Below are 21,592 nucleotides of genomic sequence, written 5' to 3' on the forward strand. Positions count from 1 at the left end.
TTTATCTAGTTTAACATTTGAAAAATCTTATATGATTCAGATTTATTATTTATCAGAATCTTATATGATTCAGTGTTTATTTTAATTCAAATTTGATTGATAAAAAGTTGGAAAGATCTCATATAATTCTATTTAGATTTATTAGTTAACATAAATAATTTTACTTAGTAATAATTTTTTAGAAAGAAAGAAAATAACATTTAAAATCGAAGGTATATTGTATTAACAAATTTTGTGAGACCCCAACTATTATTAAATATTATAGTTTACCAAACAGTTTGAAATATATTAAATGCAAATTGTGCATAGTATTGTGATTAAAGTTGATCATTAAGGTCTAAATCAATTAACAAATCTTATTAACTATACATTTTTTTATATATTAATGTAATTTATACCAAGAAATAATAATTTTAAAATAGTTAATAATGGTTAGACATTGATTCAAATAAGCTTATCTTAAAATGTAGCTTAAGTAGAGATAGATTATAGAATTACATTTTTACAAAGAAACAACTCTTTTAGTTTTCAAGTTTTAATTTCGAAAACAATCAAAATCAAAAATATATTAATAGCAGGGTAAAATGAGAAAAATAAGTTTTAAAGCTAAGTACCTTTAAATTTAGGATACAAATATATTGTACAGGAAAGCAATAACTTTATGACTTTTATTTATTTTATGTTAATGTCAATCAAAAATATATAGAAAATTAATGTGCGAAAACTGGGTGTAATTTTTCCGGCCAATAAAAATGCAGCAACAATGATGGAAAGCTGCAGCACCATCATTCGATTTTTATAAAAATTGAGATTAAAAAAATTTTAGTGTCATATTCTTTAAATGTGCATAAAGAAACCATTTAACAATTTACTTCCGCCAAAAACGTTTAGCTTCATTGCTATTTGCATTTTTATTTTTAATTCATTGGGGAAAAAATTTTGCTAATATATTTGTGATAAGAATTAACAAGTTTTTCTTAGTTTGCTTCATTTATCATTTCAGTGTGGTCAATAATATTGATTTTGTAAATATTTTTGTTGAGTAGAAATAATTTTCATTTATCGATTACGTCATAATTAGTTAATGTGTTTATAAATTTAGAATGAGCAACTCTATAGTGAATATATTTAAAGTTGTTCATGAAATGGTTTTATCTTGATTATTTAAAGTATTGTATTTGTTAGTGAGCATATCCTAATTATGATGTTTTTTTTTTGTACTTATTTTTTGTTGGAAAATTTTACTACGCACCCTAAGTTTTAAAATACAAAATTTTTATGCGAAAGAATAGATATTTCTAGCGAAAAATTCTTTTTATTCTTCAAAAGTAAGTTTTGTTTTCCTTTCCTTCTATGTTTTTGTGGTTATGACACCAACCTATTAAGTTCGTGACTCTGAAAAGTCAATTGCCTTAGTACACCGTTTTATTTGTAGTCCGTTAGCGCAATGCTTGAACTGGGGGTTCAATCACTAATCAGAACTCTAGTTTAGGACAGTCATAGACAGAGCTTCATCACTTGGTAATTTTTATATCCCTTTTTGATTAAATAAATATGAAATATAACTAAAATCCTACATTCGCAGCATTTTATCAAATTGCACAAAATATTAAAGACTTCTTATTTATGTTACTGGATTTGTGATATTCTGAATTTTTCTTATTCTTGAACTTTCTTCTTGGAAAAAAATTCAATAATGCAGAGATGATTGTGCTCCGGAAAAAATCCAGATTTCCGGATTGATCGCTAATCGTGATCCGGAAGTTTCTGGAGATCCAAGGTCTAGAAGAAGAAGATCTAGAGGTCTAGAAAAGAGGAATCATTGATCACTTTTACGTCTAAAAATTCTTGTATATTTTATTTAGAAATATTAGAACTAGAATTTATACTTTCATTTTTAAATATTTGTAATCTTTCATTTGTAAATATTTTTTCTCTTAGAATAATAAATGTGATTCGACATAAAAGTAAACTAATACATAATTATTCGTTTAAATTATGCTGCATATAATTTAATTTGAATTTCATGTTTTTAAAATGTGAATGATTTAAATTTATGAAGACATTTATTTTTTTGAATAGCGCCATTAATGATTTTACTCGGGAAATTTTCAGGATGTTTGAGTTAGGCTCACAATCACCCCTGATAATTCAATTGAAATTTTAATAAAGTAGGAATATGGGAGCCTTTATTCTTGCCAAATTTCTAAAAGATATATGAATTTAGATGAAGAAAAAAAATCTTTTCAAAGCTTAAGTTGAATACTTTCAATAAAAGTAATTTTAAGCAGTTATTTTAATTTTTTTTTAAATCTAAAACGTTCATTAATGTTTCAGGTCAAAATATAATCTCAATGCCTTGTCTCATGATTCAGCTATAGCATTGATTAGAAAAGCCTTAAGTTTAGGAGTAAATGTTACAGAGGTTGGTGACTAACTCTTTAAAAAAATTACCTTATAATTACCTGTATAACATGATTATATTAATAAACTTATAAATCAACATTTTCTTTGTTTGATCTATGGATAAAATTTTTCTTAATATAAGTAATTTATTTTAAATAGTTACAAGTATAAATGTTAAATACCCAAGTTTTTATAACTTTTGGTAAATACCCTAGGTATTTACCTGAAAAAAAATTCATAAATATCTAGATATAATGAATCTTATTGAAAATTTAATTATTATGTTTTTCTTTTGGGTTTTACAAAAATGTATATATATTTATGGTGTAATTAAGTTTTCTGTACGTTAAAGAATAGTTAATGAGTTATTTACCGACAAGAAAAATTCTGTCAATTGAATATGTAAATTATTGGAATAATTGTATTTTAGTTTTTATTTGAGAGTGACTATGGCTTAATCATTCTGAAGTTCACATTTTGATTCATAATTCCTAATATTTGTGGTGTCAAAACTAACTTTAAGCAATGAAAGTTTTTCCAGAAATATATTTGTAAAAACCAATTTTTTTTTCAGATTTTACTTAATTTATTTTAGTAAATTTATCATAGAAAACTTTTCTTGCAAATGAATAATATGCAATCCCTCTTGGATCGATATTTAGTTGTGGTGTGATCCCCGTGGCAGAAACACGGCGACACAGCGACATTGTCGCAGAAAGCGACTGAGTTCTTGCAGAAAGATTTTTTTTATTTGGGAAATAAAAATTTTTGGTTTGCCACAAACAAAAGTTCTCAAAATAAATTCTGCAGAAACAGAAGCTGTTTTACCAACAAAAAAAAATCATTTTCTTCAGAAACAAAAAAATTCTGCAGAAGCAATAATGGTTCTGCAAACTTTTTTTCTTACAGAATTGTTTTAAATATTTTTTTTTCTAGCGTACCGCGGAAGGAGAAAGCGCTCGTAATTCTCCGTTAATCTCCAACACAAACAGTTACTGGATAAAAAGGGGAGAATTTTTTTCCCCTTTATTAAGCTATTTTTGGAAATTTGCCAACTTCGGCCTCTATCGCTGGCGCAGTAATTTGCTTTGTGTTTTTTTATGAGAACAGAGCACTTTATACGCATGCAAAAAGAATCGCATCCAATGAATATGGCTCTAATACCGATGTTTCAGTACTGATAAAGACTATTTCGTTTCAAGATGTTGAATAGACTTGAGCATATTGAGTCGGAAACTGCTTCTGCATACTTCGTGTGGAATCAGTGCTATATATTTACACAATACAGTGCGAAATCACAAGCGCTGTGTATTTTTTTCGTTCTGAACTTAATCTGATCACGAAAAAAGTTTTATTTACCTCCCTTTTTTTTAAAAAAAATCTTTCAATAAGTCAGTACAATATTAATCGCATCTAATTAATTAGGTAAAATTAATTAGATGTAGAAAAAATTGAAACAAACAGTGCTTTAATTTTTTTGCTTTTAGAATTCGGTTATAGTCAATATTATTTTATTATTTTGATTACTCAACTTCAATATTAATTTTTTCACCTGATTTGTTTCTGTACCTGATATAACTACTATAGTGAAACATTAAATCATACTGTTTTAAACTGATACTTCAAATTCAGTTATCTTGTTTTATAAATTTAATCTTATTGTCCATTCTTAGCTATTTCTATAAGTTCTATCTTATTACAGGTTCTGGGTAATCTTTATTTATGCTCTAGTAAGCATTTTTGTCTGCAGATCTATACATTTATAACTTTTCGTTATTATCGAAGATTATACAAATTTATACTTAAACAATTTAAACTTATTAAGAAATGTAAACTTATATTATGAAATTACAGTTTTATTCTATGCATGTAGACTTATTTTATAAACACGAATTTCATCTATTATTATAAATTCATTACACATACATTTATAACGATAAAAATATCTTGCAGAAAGATATTGGTTCTAATTAGGTTTGTCGCAGAAAGTCAGAAAAAATTCTGCCACAGGGGGTGTGATGATATGGTGATATCTGAATAGTAATGTTTGATATGCTAATTTAAATTGGCTGTAAATTTTTGAGTATTAACATAGTTATTAGTAATTGATTAAAATATATAGAGCTTAATATTAATAAGACTTTCAAATGAGTAAAAAATATATGCATGCTAGCTTTTGCATATTAAGTTTGCATGTTAAGTTTAGTAGGTTGTTACGGTTCTTCCCATATAAAAAAATCTGTTTAGGGGGAAGGGGAATTACTAATTTTTTCTTGAAATTAAAATTTAATGTTTAACTTTTGAACTCTTAACAAAGATTTACATACATTATTTATTACAAGAAATATAATAAGTAAATAAAATTTATATTAAATGTTACTATGCCTAATGTTTTTGAGAACTGAAATATATTATACTTACAAGAATAAAAAAAAAGGATTTATTAAATTTTTTTTTAATTTAAATGTGTAAATTGATTTGAAAAAAAAAAATAGTTTTAGTCCATTAAATGCAATAGCAATATATAATAGTCTATTAATATTCTAGATGTCAAATTACATTGCTGTTTTTTTATTGTTGAATCAATTCTAATTAAAAATCTTTCCTTCAAATATAACTCATTTGAATTCTTTATCTTGTCTATCAGTAGATAGAATCATTTTAAATATACATATTAATAGATAAAAAGGTAGAGAATTTATAGTGTGGTCAACTTTGCAGTTTCACAGATTTTTTTTTCTTTTCTTTTGAAAATTCTCTTTCTTTTACTTTCCTATTCTTTTTAACATTTAAAGTGAAAGATTATTTTACTTTTGTAGAATTATGTTATTTTTGAAGATAATTTAGAATATTTAAATTAAGCCCTGTTTCCTATGGACCTGTAGCTTCCTAAGTATGGTGGAATCTCTGTAATTATAGAGTATTATTTAAAATATGTATTTTTCTGTAAATAGAAGTAAAACTGCAAATATTATGAGTTACCACTGCTAATATTTTTAACAATTTAATTATCAAGTTTCAAAAATTCAATTGAATTTAATTTCAAATTTATTACAATTATTTATTATTTATACTAACTATTATTTTGTTACAACTTTTTCCAATATAATTTTCAAAAAACTGATTTTATTCACGTGTTATAAATATTTCGGTATAATTTAATGTATATATAAAGTAATTTATTAATTAAAGTTTTTTTTCTCTCCCTTTTTAAAGATATATGTGGACACTGTGGGGCCACCAGACAAATATGAAGCTAAACTCTCTAATTTGTTTCCTGGCATTAAAGTTACTGTTGCAAAAAAAGCTGATTCAATCTATCCAATTGTTAGTGCAGCTAGTATATGTGCTAAAGTAGGTGATTATTTGAGTTTTATTACTAATCCTATTTTTCAAAGTGTATATGTTTCTGTCAAACACTTTTAAGTGAAGTTTAATTTTTATTTGAATAAATGTGTCAAAAAAAATAATTTTTACTAATTTTATTGATAGATAACAAATTGTAGAACTCTCTTAATCCAAAATACCTGAAATTTCACTTCAATCTGAATCTGGTATCTATTATTTGAAATTCCAATTAAATCTAATTTTGAATCTTGTATCTTTATCTGGAATTTCGTGTAAATCAACCCTTTTTTTTTCTCAAAAATTTCATGTAAAAATATTTCCAATATCAAGAAATGTTGTAGATATTTTATCCCTTTTTAATATTCGTTAACCTGAACATTCACTTGTCTTATAGTTCATTTAAATGGAGGTTTATTCCATGGCTGTCAGAGTCATTTTATTTTTGGAGATAAATAAATGATGATTTGTGAATAATTTTTCTGAGGTGATATATATTAAATACGGTGATATGATCTCTGATCTGGGGGTTTTCAATCATAACAAACGCCTTTTAACATAAAATATATTTAATAACAAGAAGGATGATGATAATGCTACAGTGTCATGGAGGAAACTGATTAGAAACTAATGTTTTTACATTGCTGCGCAGAGCGCCATCTATTGAGTATTAGAAATTATAATTAACGAACTTCCCCCCAATGAACATTTAGTTCATAACAATTTTGTCATTTCATATATTAATCAAAGTTATTTTTCTCAAATGTAAGGTACCAATATTTAAAAAATAATATAATCTTACCTTTTTACAATATGAGCCCTTCTTAATTATATAAAGATTATAATGCAATAATATTAATTGAACTCTTAAAAAATAATATGTTTCATGAGCATTAGTTCAAACTTTTAACAAATAAATGAAATTACCTTAATCTTATAAATGAAATTATAACCTTATAAATGAAATTATTGAAATTTAAGTAAATATCAATTGATGAAATTAAATTATCATATCATGAATAATAAATCAAGCAATTTTCACAACACAAATTCTTTCACATGCAAAATATTTCAATTTTAAACAAACATGCATTTAAACAAGAAAATATATATGTATGCATATTTTCTTTAAATCAAAAAAGTTCAAATAATATCTTAAGATAAACTTAATTTGTAAGTTAAATGATTATCTTAAGTAATATATTAAAATAAAATGTTCAAATAGTAATAAATGTGAATTTAAAGTTCAAATAGAATGTTCATATTAATTTAATTGTTCACTTCTAAATTATATAATAAATTTATAGGACGTTTTATTATTGACATATCTGTTTTCAAAGCACATGCTCTTATTTTGTTATCACGTCCTTGAAATGTTTCCACAATTTTCCAAGTTTCCACATGCTCCTTGGAAGTTTGTCATCATGAATCAAAACAATATCATTTACCTTAAAATTTTGATTACCTTTATCCAAATTTACATAATTGACAGCTCTTAAAATTAAAAGATAATCCCTTTTCCATTTCTTCCAAAATTGATTTATAAGTCTTTCTCGATATTTAAATTTTTTAATTATCATTTTTTTGTCAATTATGCAGTCAATACCGGATAACTTGACTGACGGTAAACTTATTAATCGTCTTCCAAGTAGCATGTGGGATGGTGTTAGAGGAAAAGTATCTGGAGAGTCTGTAGTCACGTAAGTAATAGGCCTCGAGTTAATCACAGCTTCCATTTCACACAGAACTGTTTCGAGTTCTTCACTAGTCAAAGATGTTTTCCTCAGTAATTTCCGAAGAATGATTTTCATTGAACGAACCATTCGCTCGTAGAATCCACCCCACCAGGGTGCTCTTTCAACGATGAATTTCCACCTTATTCCCCTTGAGGAATAAAACTCACTCACTTCAGAACTGCTCAAAATAGTCCACATTTTTTTCCATTCAAACTCTGCTCGCTTGAACGTTTGAGCATTGTCTGAATAAATTACAGAACAAAGTCCTCTTCTGGATATGAAGCGACGAAAAGCAAGTAAAAATGCTTCAGTTGTTAAACTGGAAACAATTTCCGGGTGTATCGCTCGTGTAACTGCACAGGTGCATAGCATGATGTAAAACTTACTGTCAGAATCTTTCACAAATAAGGGTCCAGCAAAATCCAGGCCAGTAACTGAAAATGGGGGTGACTGTTCTATTCTGTCTTTAGGAAGAGGAGCCATGATTTCTCTTCCTGATCGAACATTGAATCTTTTACATAAGACGCATCTTCCAATTATTGACTTAATAAATTGCCGACCTTTCGGAATCCAAAATTTCTCTCGTACCTGTGTTAGCGTGTCTGAAATACCAGAGTGTAGGGTCTTTTCGTGTGCTTCTTTCACTATCAGTTCTGTAAATTTAGTTTTTGATGGTAATAGTATAGGATGTTTTTCATAATAGTTCAAATTGGAGTGCTGTAGTCTTCCACCCACAAGTAGAATCCCTTTGTCAGAAATGAACGGATTTAAGTCTCTGATTTTTGAGCACTTCTGTAAATGTTGTCCTTCCTTTAAGCAATCTATATCCTTACTGTAGTTCTTTGCTTGTACGTGTCTCAACCAAAGGTTTTCAGCTTCTTCTAATTCTTCTGCAGTTAAAACATTTTTGATTCTATCTTCTTTCTTCAGTCTCAAATTTGTTATAAATCTTCTAATCCAGGCTGTTATTCGGTAAACCTTTTTAATAGAACTAAATTTGTGGATATCGAAAATTAAATCGTGAACATTATTTTCACTTGCATAATTAACTGCAATAAATTTCGATCTCTTTTCTTCATCTACATCTGCTCTTCTAAAATTTTCTTCATTTTTCGGCCATTTTTCTTCGCTTAATGTCAACCATGTTGGTCCATTAAAAATAATTGCACATGAGAGCAAATCATTAGCACTGCATCCTCTTGATATGATGTCAGCTGGATTATCATTTCCCTTTATGTACTTCCAATTAGTAGGATCTGTTAAAGTTTGGATCTCACTTACTCTGTTTGAAATAAATGTCTTCCACTGATTTGCATTTCCTCGAATCCAACTAAGGGCTATAGTTGAGTCAGAATATAGTATATAGTTGTTATTTATTTGAAACACTTTCCTTAAAGTATCCAATAATCTGGAACCTATAAGAGTGGCCATCAGTTCTAATCTTGGTAGACTCAACTTCTTCAATGGTGCAACGCGTGCCTTTGAAGTAACGAAGCTTACGTAATTTTTTTTATTTCTTTCATATCGAATATATGCAATCGCTCCATACGCTTTCTCACTTGCGTCACAAAATATAATTATCTTATAATTCCCTACTTCGGAACAGCTATCTTCTTCATGAAAATAATATCTTGGTAGTGAAAGTTCCTTTAATACATTTACTTCCTTATACCATTTTTCCCATTTCAGTCTTAAAATATCTCCGAATTCCTCATCCCATTCTAAGCCTTGTTCCCATATTTCTTGAAGAAGAATTTTAATTCTAATCGTGAATGCTGTTATATATCCCATTGGATCAAATAATTTCGATGATATGCGTAATACACTTCTCTTAGTATTTTTCACATTTTCTAAAGAGTCAATTAAAGAACTTAAATCTAAATTAAATTCATCCCTTAAAGTATTCCAAATTAATCCTAAAACCTTTAAAGGTACTGTTTCTTCACTAGGATATTTTTCAAATTTTGTGTCTTGCCATTTTTGGCATAACTCTTTAGAATTACTCTTCCACTTTTTAAGATTTATTGATGCATCGTTTAATATTAATTTAGTGTCCCTGGATAATAGTAGTCCATCTTCAATCGTATTTGTACCAGTAATAAGATCGTCTACATACAAATTTTCATTTAAAACCTTACACGCCAAAGGATGAGATTCTTTATAATTTTTGATATGATACTTTATTGTTCCAGCCAGTAAAAATGTTGATGATCTTACTCCGAAAGTTACGGTTCTATTGCGAAAAACCTCAATTTTCTTGGGAGGGAATTGCTCTGACCAAAGAAATCTAAGATAGTCCCTATCATGTTCATCAATTAACAATTGTAGGAAAGCCTTTTCACAATCAGCAATTATTCCTATTTTAAACTCGCGAAATTTTAATAGTAAAATTAAAAGATTAGGGTTTAGATTGGGACCCGATAATAAGTTATCATTTAGAGAGTAGCAATTTTTTTCTTTAGCCGAAGCATCAAAAACTATCCGTAACTTTGTAGTTTGTTTATCATTTCTAATTACTGGATGATGAGGTAAGTAATAAACCATATTTGGAACTATTGATTTATCATTAACAGGTTCTATTATTCCTTCCGATAATTGTTCTTTAAAAATACTAGCATAATTATCATGCAAAGAAGGATTCTTATTAAAACGCGATGTTAAACTAATTAACCTTCTTTTAGATAAATTAAAATTGTCAGAAATGTTTACCTCATCTTTAAATGGTAATTTAACTACGTATTTGCCATCCTGAAATTTTATATTTTGTTCAAACTGTTTTAAAGTTTCTTGCTCTAAAGGTGTATTCTGAATTTTATCATTTATGCCTAAGCTTTCAATATCCCAAAATTTCCGAAACTGTAAATTTATATCATCACAAAAATTATTTTCATTAGTTAATTCCTCACAATTAAATTTTTCCTTACAATAACATAAATTTTCAATGATAGAGTCATTTTTTAAATCTGAATGAATAATCCCAGTTACACTTCCGCCGAGTAATGTTTCGACATAAAACAAATCTTTAGTCAACTCCTTTATGTACCCAGTGTGGAGTTTCCAATAATAATCTGCTCCAATTAATATATCAATGGAATTTATTCCTTTCGAAAGGCATAAATCAGTAAGCGCAAAATCCTCAAGCAGCAACTTTATTTTATTATTATGAGGTGGGAAAGATGCACGTGTTATGGTACTTGAAACCAATAATTCGAACTCTGACCTTCGAGTAGGATATTTTTTATTGCTTATACTCGCCTTTACTATATCAAATGTTTTTTCTTGCGGTTCACGGCTTCCAAAAGTATAAACTAATAAATTTTCCTTTCTTATTATCGGGAGATTAAGCTTTTGAGCTAATTCTCTAGTAATGAATGACCTCATCGATGCGGAATCAAATAAAATATTTATCTCCTGCGTTTTGTCTGCCAAATGTAAATTCGCAACACATGTTTGTAAAATCACTGATTGAAATTCCCCCTTTTGTCCCTCTTCGACATGAGAAACACTGGCTACAACTGTATTTTTCTCTGCGGTTTCTTGCGAACTTTCGTTTTGAGTTTTCGGAATTCCAAAACAAATTATTTCGTGATGAGATTTACTATTACATTTTTTACAAGGACTAATTTTACTCCTACATTGTGAACTTAAATGTGATTTTCGGAAACATTTAAAGCAACGACCTTCGCGCATTAATCTATCTCTTTTCTCAGAAACCGACATTTTTTCACAAATAAATGAATCATGTTCTGATTTACAAAATACACAATTAAATTTTACATTAGTAGCCAATGCTGAAGCTGTGGGAATATTCGATCTGAACTGTTTTTTGTTATTTATTACTTCCCTGGGATTATAATAGTGTTTATTTTTCTTAACATTATCATGGAATAATGTAGATGATTCGCGTACTTGAATTTCTTCCTTAATAAATTGAATTAATTCCGAAACATTAAATTCTGATTTTGCTTTTCGTTTGCGGTTGTATTCTAAAGTTAAATCTTCTGGTATTAGTTTTAATAATATAGGGCATAATAAGTGTCCATATGTTCCAGAGACTACATTTAAGCTTTCTAAAGATCTAATGTTTACTTCTAAATTATCATATAAATTCCGTAATGCTCTAATATCACTAGAATTTTTTACGGGATCAAGATTTAATAGACGATTCATATGACTATTAATCACTAAATCTTCGCGCCCAAATCTATCTTTTAACAATTCTATGCTTTTCATATAATTTTCTTTAGTCAAAGAAAACCCTTTAATGGCATTTAATGCAATTCCACCGAGTAAACTCTTTAAATAAGTAAATTTTTGTATCTCAGTTAAACTTTCGTTTTCATGGATCGCGATTTCAAATTGATTCCAAAATTCAAGCCATAATGTTGTTTCTCCGTAAAATTTATTTATGTTTAATTTTGGAAGTTTAACTGCATTACTTATTTCTGGAACAAATTTAGATTGTGCGCTGTTAAATGATTCTTCTCCTCCTCTACTTTCTTTATTGTTTTCTTTCAAATATCTTGCGATTCGAGATTGCCACTTTATTATTTTTTCCGAATATTCTTCAATTCCAGTAATTTCATTTTCTATTTCCTCACTTTCAATTAGTGGTTCAATTCGATTATTTATTGCTTTTAAACTTTTATTTTTATCAATTAACTGTTCCTTATAATCTATTAATTCTTCGATCTTTTCTTTAGTTTCCACATTATCATCATTCATCAAATTTTCAATTTTTGTTATTAATCGAGTTGTTAAAGAGCGAATTGTTTTTCTTTTATTTTTCAAATCATCGTATGAATCCATTATTTAAATCAATTGCACTCACCTTTAATCAAATTCTTAGCTCCAGGTTGGTGCACCAATATTAAATACGGTGATATGATCTCTGATCTCGGGGTTTTCAATCATAACAAACGCCTTTTAACATAAAATATATTTAATAACAAGAAGGATGATGATAATGCTACAGTGTCATGGAGGAAACTGATTAGAAACTAATGTTTTTACATTGCTGCGCAGAGCGCCATCTATTGAGTATTAGAAATTATAATTAACAATATATACTTATCCCTACCTCTGCAATGATTCTACTGTACTTATTTTCAAAGAAAAAAAATATGAACAATACTATTACAAAATCTGTCCTGATTTTTAAAAAAAAAATGTAATCTTGATTCTTCTTCTTTCTTGAGAGCTTTTTCAGAAGAAGGGAAACATTTGTTGGTTTCCATTAATAAGGGAGTTAAATTTTTTGCTTAGGTCAATAAAGAAATTTGGCAAAAAAAAATCTTTTGCGCTATCTCAAAACTGCGTTTAGGGATATTTGTGTTGTTGTGTGAGAATGAAAAGAAATTTTTATGGATGTGTGCATGTTTGCACTGGTTTTGGAAAAAGGCTAAAGCTTGTAAAAAAAAACCTGAAAAAGTGCAATCATATCAACCACCTGTTATAGTAACTTTTAACACAATGTAGTTTTCTTTTGCTGTAAATAAAATCATTATATTTTAAACTCTGCGTCAGAAATTTTTGTGTTATATGTGAACTAATTAGACACCCTATATATTTAAGAAATTTATCATTCAACTTGAATAGCTAGTTTTCTATAGTTTATTTATTTTCCTTCTTTATTCATTTATTAATTTTTTATTATTAACGGATTAACATTTTATCCAAGTTTGAAATTTCAGCGTAAGAATGTATGTTGCAAGTAAGAAACCAGCTTTAGCAAAACAAAACAAACTAGTTTTTTTTTTTTTTTTTTTTTTTAAGAACTTTTTCAGTTTATTTCCTTTGCTTAAATATATCAACTGCAGTTAGTTGTGAGAAATTTTTATAACATCTTCAGATATAGTAACTTATCTTAAACAGAAAATAATTATTTCTGTCTCATTTATAAACTCTTATATTTTGGTTAGGTTGCAAGAGACAATGCATTAAAAGCATGGAAGTTTGCAGAAGGTGATAATTTAAATGAAATGGAATATGGATCAGGTTATCCAAATGGTAATTATGTCTATTAATGTAACAATCAACTAGCAACTTAAGTAAATATTGCTATATGAACTGTTGTTGCCAGAGTGTTCAGTTTTATTAGCATATTAAAAATATGCAAAAGTAATAACAGAGTTAGAATTGAAATTGATTTGTAAAAGTGATATGTAAGAAAGAAATTATTCGCATAAAATTTGTTAAATCAGAAAAATCTTATTTTCATTTTAAACATTTTTTTTTCCTTACTAAAACGGAACTAAGAATACTTCATATGAGTTACAAGTGGTAATTGAATTTCCTTATGTTTAGGATTTTAGAATCTGGAGTAATTGGTTCTATTAATAAAGCTTTAACTTATCCTGTCAGGATAAGAAAGATTTCAGAAAAAAAGAAATACTTTGCAATTTGTTTGTAATATCATATATTCTGAAGCTGATTTGTTTATGTTTACTAATATAATACTAGGTGTTAAAAAGCCTTCATGAAAGTTTTAAGTAATTGAATTACTGCATGCTTAGGATTTTTGAATATATAGTGATTGGTTGTATTAATAAAACAATTTGTTCTGCCAAGTCTTTAAATAAGTTGGCAGTTGTATAAATAAGATCATTTAAATTACGATAGATAAATACTATATCAATTTTGAATCAGCTAAAAGAAATACTTAACAATTTGTTTGTAATATCATGTATTCTGAAACTGATTTTCCCATGTTTACTAATATAATACCGGATGTTAAAAAGAATTTTATAATCCAGAAGGTTTTATTGTTTTTTTTTTCCATGTTAATAACAGAAATACATTACAGTCCAACCTTGTGTGTCACTTAAAAATAACAAGATAAGTGACATTTTAAAAATATTCTATTTTTATATATTTGGAGCATGCACTCAATACATTTTAAAATCACAGAAATGTTGTTTTTGCATGTTTTCCCACTAAACTTTTTAGTGAGGAAATAAAAAATTTCGTTGATTAACTTAAATGTTTTGTTTTTTTGTTGTTTTTTTCCCTTTGAAACTGTAAACGTTGTAGTAAAGATACTCCGAAATTTTCTTTTTCTTTGTTAGTTTTAATTTCATAATTAGTTTTCATTTTCAATTAACACAAGAAGATTTTAAAACACAAAGCATTAAGGGTAAAACAATCAAATTGAAATTAGGCTAAACATTCATTTTGAAGATTAAAAATGCATAATTTGAGATGATTATTCAAAATAAAGCTATAAAATTTAAATTTCAAAGTTTATGTTCATTCGAAATTAAAGTAAATATTTTAATTCAAATTAGCTCTTTCCCCTTCAATAAGAATAATCACTTTACCAAAATTTGTGCATTAATTTTTTTGTTTATAAAAATGAGGTAAACAAAAGTGTATGTAAGAAATATTTAATGAAACATGTATTTTTTTAGATCCTGTGACAAAAAAGTTTCTCACTCAGAGTATTGATCCTGTATTTGGTTTTCCTCAAATCGTTAGATTCAGCTGGTCAACTGCTGGGAAAATTTTAGAAAACAGTGCAGTACAAGTCGAATGGTAATTAAAAAGTTACCTTCTTTATATTATTAATATAACAACATATCAATTGCTAAACTTGGTAATACTCTTAGTTATCCTGATTTTCTTTAAAAAAAATATTTTGCCCTAATATATTTGATATTTGTGCGTGTTTAGAGCATCCCATTTTACAAATACAAATTTAGAATCATAATCAATTTTAAATTAAGGATCTGATTTTCAATCCTACAATTGCTCAAACCCAGAGATCGTCCACTAATAATATATATGGTTCAGGCATTTTGCTGTATTTTATTAATCTTTAATTTGCATTTGTTATACTTAACTAAAGGGAATTGCCCACATTTTTATTTTCCCCGTTGGTTTCTCTTTTGCTTTTTTTTTTTTTTTTTTTTCCTCAAAATAGTCTGATGTATGTGTACTGTCTCTAATTTCTCTAATTTTTTTCTTGGCTCACTAAGAGACTCAACTTGACGAAAAAATTTATCAACCGGTGTTTTGGATTTGATATCATGTTATATTTTACCATGTGACATTTAAAAGAAAATTTCTCATTTAGAAGAATTCTTTATGAAAAGTTTTTCCATAAGACCTCTTTCAATAAAAAAGTATTAAACAGAGTATTTTGGACTGGACTTTAAATTATTGAAAAATATAATTATAAATTTTAAGTAATATAGTTTTGACAGTATTCAGAGTTCTAAAGGGCAATGGATGGTGGGTTTGTAATTTACCTAAGTTAATTGCATTTCTGACATTAAGTATTCCTATTTCATAATTTGCTAGACAGACATGAAATCTATCACAGTTGAACTAACAGTGACATGTTTTTATGGATTGAATTCAAGAAACGGTTGCAGAGATGTGTATACCATACAGATCAGTTTTACTCCGAATTCCTTCCTGTGAGACATTTTGTCTCTTGGTTCGTTTTTAAAGACTCCTCAATAAGGATGACCAAGGATTATTTCAATTATAGCTTATTTATTATTAAATTCTTGATTATAGAATTATTTACAGAAAAGTTACAAATAGATACATGAGCTGTTGAGTATAATGTTCTCGGAGCGCAACTGCTCCCTTTCTTTTTCGTTCATACTAAATCTATCATCGTTCAATTACAACTCTACTCTTCGGCGTTCAAAGCTAATCTCCTCTCCAAAAATTCTTTCTCATCAGAAAAAGTCATTCGCTCCACCCCCAATGTAGGGGACGACACCCCCCGTGTCCTTCACCCTCTGACCCTCAGGTCAAGGGGTCAATCAAATGCGTGGGAGAGGAATCAGGATCCTGACACCTCCCCCCCCCGGCTTCATCTAGTTCGACCTTCTTCCCTGGTCGTACAAGTGAAACCTAAAAACAATGCAAGCCCATCCCAGCACCAAAAAATAATAACACGCACACATTTCCGTGCGCAAAAGAGATTGGCCGCATTATACCTTAATAAACATAAAATTACACTTAGGACACTTGACAAACTAATAAATACAAAATCAAAACATAGCATAAAAGAACCTAATATTTTTACAATCAAAGCAATAAAATCACTTTTATCAGGCCAAAAATAAAATATCCATGCCAAAATCCATTTATAAAATTCCCTCAAAATAAAATCCTTAAAGTCATGTCCAAAATTCCTGCCTAACAAATAATAATGATTAGCATACAAAATTAACCGTCCAAATTGCCCAAATGTCCACTCTTTCAAGTTCATTGACCTGATCCCCTGGAACCTATCTCTTTCTATACCACTTCCTCTTACGTGACTAGCTAACTCTTTTGCTCTACTTTTTCTTTCTGACCCCCCTTTCTGAAAACCAATCCTTATTTTCACCTGCACCTTACGGGTTTTAATTCTGATATCGGGAGTGCTTGAATTCGCAGCTGTGTACAACTCCTTCTTAGGATACTTAAACAATTTTTCTCTCCCCTCAAACCACAGAAGTTTAGATTCCATCGCGCCGTCGCTATCTCCCTTTCTTTTCTCACAGGACAAATCCATCCTCTTCAACGCGTTAATTGGACTTTTAACCTTCACTTCAACCCCTCGCTGACCACAAACTTCTTTGCCTTTAAAATCCTCCCTCACTTCCTCTAACATTCCTTCAAATTCCGAGCCCTGCACCTGCTCCTTTTTAAGTCTTTGGCTATGAGAAAAGGGTGATTCCTCATCTCCACCCCCTACTTTCTCCCCACACTCCGGATTCATTAAAATACATGGTGGATCTTCGTCCTCACCCCCACTTGACTTTCCCTCCAACACCTCGAGACCCCCGGAGTGATTCGCACTCCTCTCCTGTCCGAATTCTCGCAATCAAGGTCAGTGTCCTTAGCCTCAATCCCCTTGTTCCCTTCTTGCTCTTTTCCCTCAGAACCGATCATCTTTTTCTCCCATTCTTTTCCCTTCCGTTCATCCCCTGCATTTTCAAAAACATGCTCCTTTAATTTAAACTCCCTATCCCTTATCACCGTCGTCTCGTTTTCACTTTTGACCACTACCGGGATTTTTTCACTTGGGTTTACTATTCCTTCCCCTATCCCACAGTTACTAGGAACATTACTGAGCTTTTCCTCTACAGCAGGGCCTATCTCTGAATTTACAAAGATCCATCTCCCTATCTCAAAATTTTCTTCAGGATCTAACGATTGCCTTGATACGCTTAATTTAGGAACATTGTATATTAATTTTGAGAAACAAGACTTCTCCTCAACCACCTCGATTCTACGCAAATCCGATTCGTCTTTCTTCACCCTCTTTTCGTGACTAACGCGTTCTACGGAATCTTGCTTAGCCTGATCTTTCTTCAGATCTAACCTAAATCTATTAATTTTCGGACACCCCCTCTTTAAGTGTCCTACCTCTCCACAGTTATAACATTTCGGGGACCATTTTCCTGAGCTAGTACTATTTTTCCTCAGCGATTCAAGCGGAAACTTACCCTTTCTATTAACATTCGGACCACTCCATTCAGGAAATCGTCTCACCCCACCCTTCACATTCACCTCCTTTCCTTCAATTCCAAAACCAAACCTTCGGGACTCCGGCCTCTCCGCTGATTCCACGGTGCCTAAACATCCAACCGATCCATTTAAATTGACTAAGGGTTTACAATCCTGGGTTTTACTTTCCTCATCCTGGTCACTCATTAAAATTTTTGTTATCAGCTCAATCCCTTCTATAGTACTTCTTATCCGCTCATAATCATATTCCCGTTCTCGTTTTAACCATTCCAGTTCACGTATCCTTCTATTTAACGCCCGTTCCGCACCTTCTCTTACTTTTCGTTCATGCTCTTTTTGCCTCTTTATTTCATCCTCGCGTTCCCTATCTTCTTTTAATTTTTGTTTCTCCCGTTCCCTATCTTCTGTTAATTTTAGTCGCTCACGTTCCCTATCTTCACGTTCCCTATCTTCCCGTTCCTCTTTTTCTAATCTATCCTCTTTAATCACACTTAAAACATCTTTAGTAAATTGCTCATCGTAATCCGAACTCCCGGTGATCAATGGCCTTATCTTAGCACCCGTGGCGTTCTCGGGAACCGTTATCCCAAGCTTCTCAGCTAGGACTATCAAATCTACCTTTCTTGCTTTAAAAATAAAACTCATACTGACGATATAAATTTAATTTCTTAACCACAAAAAAATATACCCCTATTTAAAAATGAACCTTAAAAAAATAAAATTTAGCAACACCGTCCCCTATACTCATACCCCGACCTTCTATTATGAAATTTAATACCTCATATGTAAACCAAACATATACAATACAATTGGTATCATGCAATATTCAAAACATGCAATATTCAAACATTACTTCTTAATGCACAGAAATACAAATTACTCTTTTCAACTTTCATTGCAAAATAAAACAATTTCGTACTCTTTTGTTACACCTAAAATATACACTTTTACTTCCCCCAAAATTAAAACTCTTAAATTTCGTACATTCTACCGTCGTAATAATTAACCATTTCATCATTTAAACAAAAGCAAACCCCTTCCTTGACCTTTTTTTCCGGTCCAAAATTATTTTAACAGAATGCATTATAAATAATAATCACTACTAAATAATAATAAACCCAGAGCCTTGTTTACTCAGCTCGCTATTGACATATAAAAACGCAATCTTTAAATAATCCTACACTTTTTTACATGTTATTAAATCAATACTCTTCTTCTTTCATACATACTCTTAATAAAGCAATAAAAAAATTACACTCTTAACAAACCAACCACTAGGTTACTAAAAAAAAATATCGAATCATTACTTATTATACTTATCAATAATAATCATACTCATTAATCACACAAACAATACTATAGCTAACTGGCCAATCCCTTAAGCTCAAATAAAATAACACATCAGGTTGACTTTAAACCAAAACAAAATAAACTTATCCCCTTAACTAACTACCCTTTTTGTTAAACTTCTACCCAGAAATGTGAGCGTGTAATTTATCTTTTCATGCATGAGATAAAGCTTACCTCCCTTTATTATCTTTTCAATTGTCCTCTTTGTCAGAGAGTTGATGTTGAAACCACACTCTATGGTCACCGGTCACGGGGGGGTAGCGCTGGCTGCCTATCGCCTCCGGCGATAATAGTCCCTTTCCAGTACCGTCTCTTCAACTCCCGTCGGTGTTGTCAGTCCGCCGTCATCCTTTCCTTCAGGCAATCTTTTTCACTAGGCATTTCCGTAGGCATCTTTCTATCAAGACAAACTCCATAAGGCAACTCTCTTTACTGGGCATTTCTCATAGTGGGCATCGGCGATGATTCTTTTCCTTAGCATAGCAGTCCTCCTTCCATCCTGTCGGCTGCGCCAATTTGTGAGACATTTTGTCTCTTGGTTCGTTTTTAAAGACTCCTCAATAAGGATGACCAAGGATTATTTCAATTATAGCTTATTTATTATTAAATTCTTGATTATAGAATTATTTACAGAAAAGTTACAAATAGATACATGAGCTGTTGAGTATAATGTTCTCGGAGCGCAACTGCTCCCTTTCTTTTTCGTTCATACTAAATCTATCATCGTTCAATTACAACTCTACTCTTCGGCGTTCAAAGCTAATCTCCTCTCCAAAAATTCTTTCTCATCAGAAAAAGTCATTCGCTCCACCCCCAATGTAGGGGACGACACCCCCCGTGTCCTTCACCCTCTGACCCTCAGGTCAAGGGGTCAATCAAATGCGTGGGAGAGGAATCAGGATCCTGACACTTCCTTTGGTTATTGTGGGCATGGTTGTCTTCTATACTCAGCAGCTCCCATTTTTGGAAAAAGAAATGGGGGGAAATAAATTTATGAAAATTTATTCATTTTATCCAAAGGAAAAATATCATTATTGGTTTTATATTTTCTAATTATTTTTTAGTGCATTAATTTCATAAATATATATAAATCATTGTTTTTTACCCAATTTATAATGCATTCTAAGCTTAAATATTACTCATTAACATTGACTGAAAATTTATGATTTCGTCAATTAAGTTTAATTATTCTAGTTGGTAAATTTATGTCCAAATAATGTATAAAAGATGTAAATGATTTATACTTCTAATAATTATTTATGGTTTTTAGGGAAGAAACAGAAGATGATGATGACCAGCAAGAAACCACCAAATCTCAAAATATTTTTAAATTTATGAAAAGTGACACGAAAAAACCTGTGAAACCCAAAAGTCATAACTTTTTTACTCAACGAAATATACATCAAACAGTTGAATTGTAATTTAGGACTTATAAAGTTGCTTTATTTCATTCATGAGTCTGAGTTTTAAAATTCTAAAATAATTACCGTGAAACCCCTATTTTAACCTGTCTGTTTCATGCATTATATCGCTTCCTACGTCATTTTCTGCTGATCTGTGAAAATCTCCCATTCTGATAATGTTACATTATCCCAGATTTTGCTTTACCCTTTTTAGGGAAAGCCCGCTTTATATGTTTTTCTAACATCAGAACCTTTTTTTTTTTTTTTTTTTTTCTATACAAAACTTCCATTAACTTTTTTTTTTAATGAGACTTGTTTGTTAGCTGTTTATAGCTTTTCCGACATTCTTTCTGCATTATTGTTTGACTGTGAAAGGTGATTTCCGCCTTGAGTTAAAATTAGAAGAGTGGTTGGATGGGCAAAGCACAGGAAGGGTAGTTAAAGGAAGTGTAGGAACTTAAGTTATAAAATTTACGAGTGGAATTTTTTCCAGCAAACTTCAACCTTTGATCTTGCAATAATCTTATTTAAAAAACAAAGCACTATACAACTGGTTTTGTTCCTTTTCTGGATTCCTACGACCTTTTGGCAGTGTTTGATTTTTCGATAATACGCCTATTTATAATGGATTTCTCCTGTATTTCAACAGCATTGATTAAATACTACTTTTTACTTTGCTTTTGATTGGCCTGTTCTTAATCATGAAATTTATGAGTTTACTTGCAATGTCACTTAGATAACAATATTCTTTTTGTTTAGCACCTCGAGGTCTGCAATGAAATATAAGTTTCCCGAATATCATCACCTGCTTTAATCAGACATCTTCAATTCATTTTTTTCCCCTGCCATAATTGACAAAAATCCATCTATTTCAAT

The 21,592-nt window shown here is 29.9% G+C and overlaps 1 protein-coding gene across 2 annotated transcripts in view; it reads left to right on the forward strand.

The window, feature by feature from the left end:
• The window catches only part of LOC107448464 (ribonuclease H2 subunit A), a 31,648-nt gene extending 10,885 nt beyond the window's left edge, over positions 1-20,763 (forward strand). For both annotated transcript variants that reach the window (XM_016063660.5, XM_071180624.2), the window contains exons 4-8: positions 2,338-2,425; positions 5,623-5,760; positions 13,409-13,496; positions 14,897-15,020; positions 20,584-20,763. In XM_016063660.5, coding sequence (XP_015919146.3) covers positions 2,338-2,425; positions 5,623-5,760; positions 13,409-13,496; positions 14,897-15,020; positions 20,584-20,734 — 589 coding nt within the window. In that variant the 3' untranslated portion in view covers positions 20,735-20,763. The remainder of the gene's footprint in view (positions 1-2,337; positions 2,426-5,622; positions 5,761-13,408; positions 13,497-14,896; positions 15,021-20,583) is intronic.
• Positions 20,764-21,592: the final 829 nt, after the last annotated feature.

Source organism: Parasteatoda tepidariorum, chromosome 8 (assembly GCF_982258835.1).
Source record: "Parasteatoda tepidariorum strain Cologne lab strain chromosome 8, Ptep-v5.0, whole genome shotgun sequence".
Taxonomy (NCBI): Eukaryota; Metazoa; Arthropoda; class Arachnida; order Araneae; family Theridiidae; genus Parasteatoda; species Parasteatoda tepidariorum.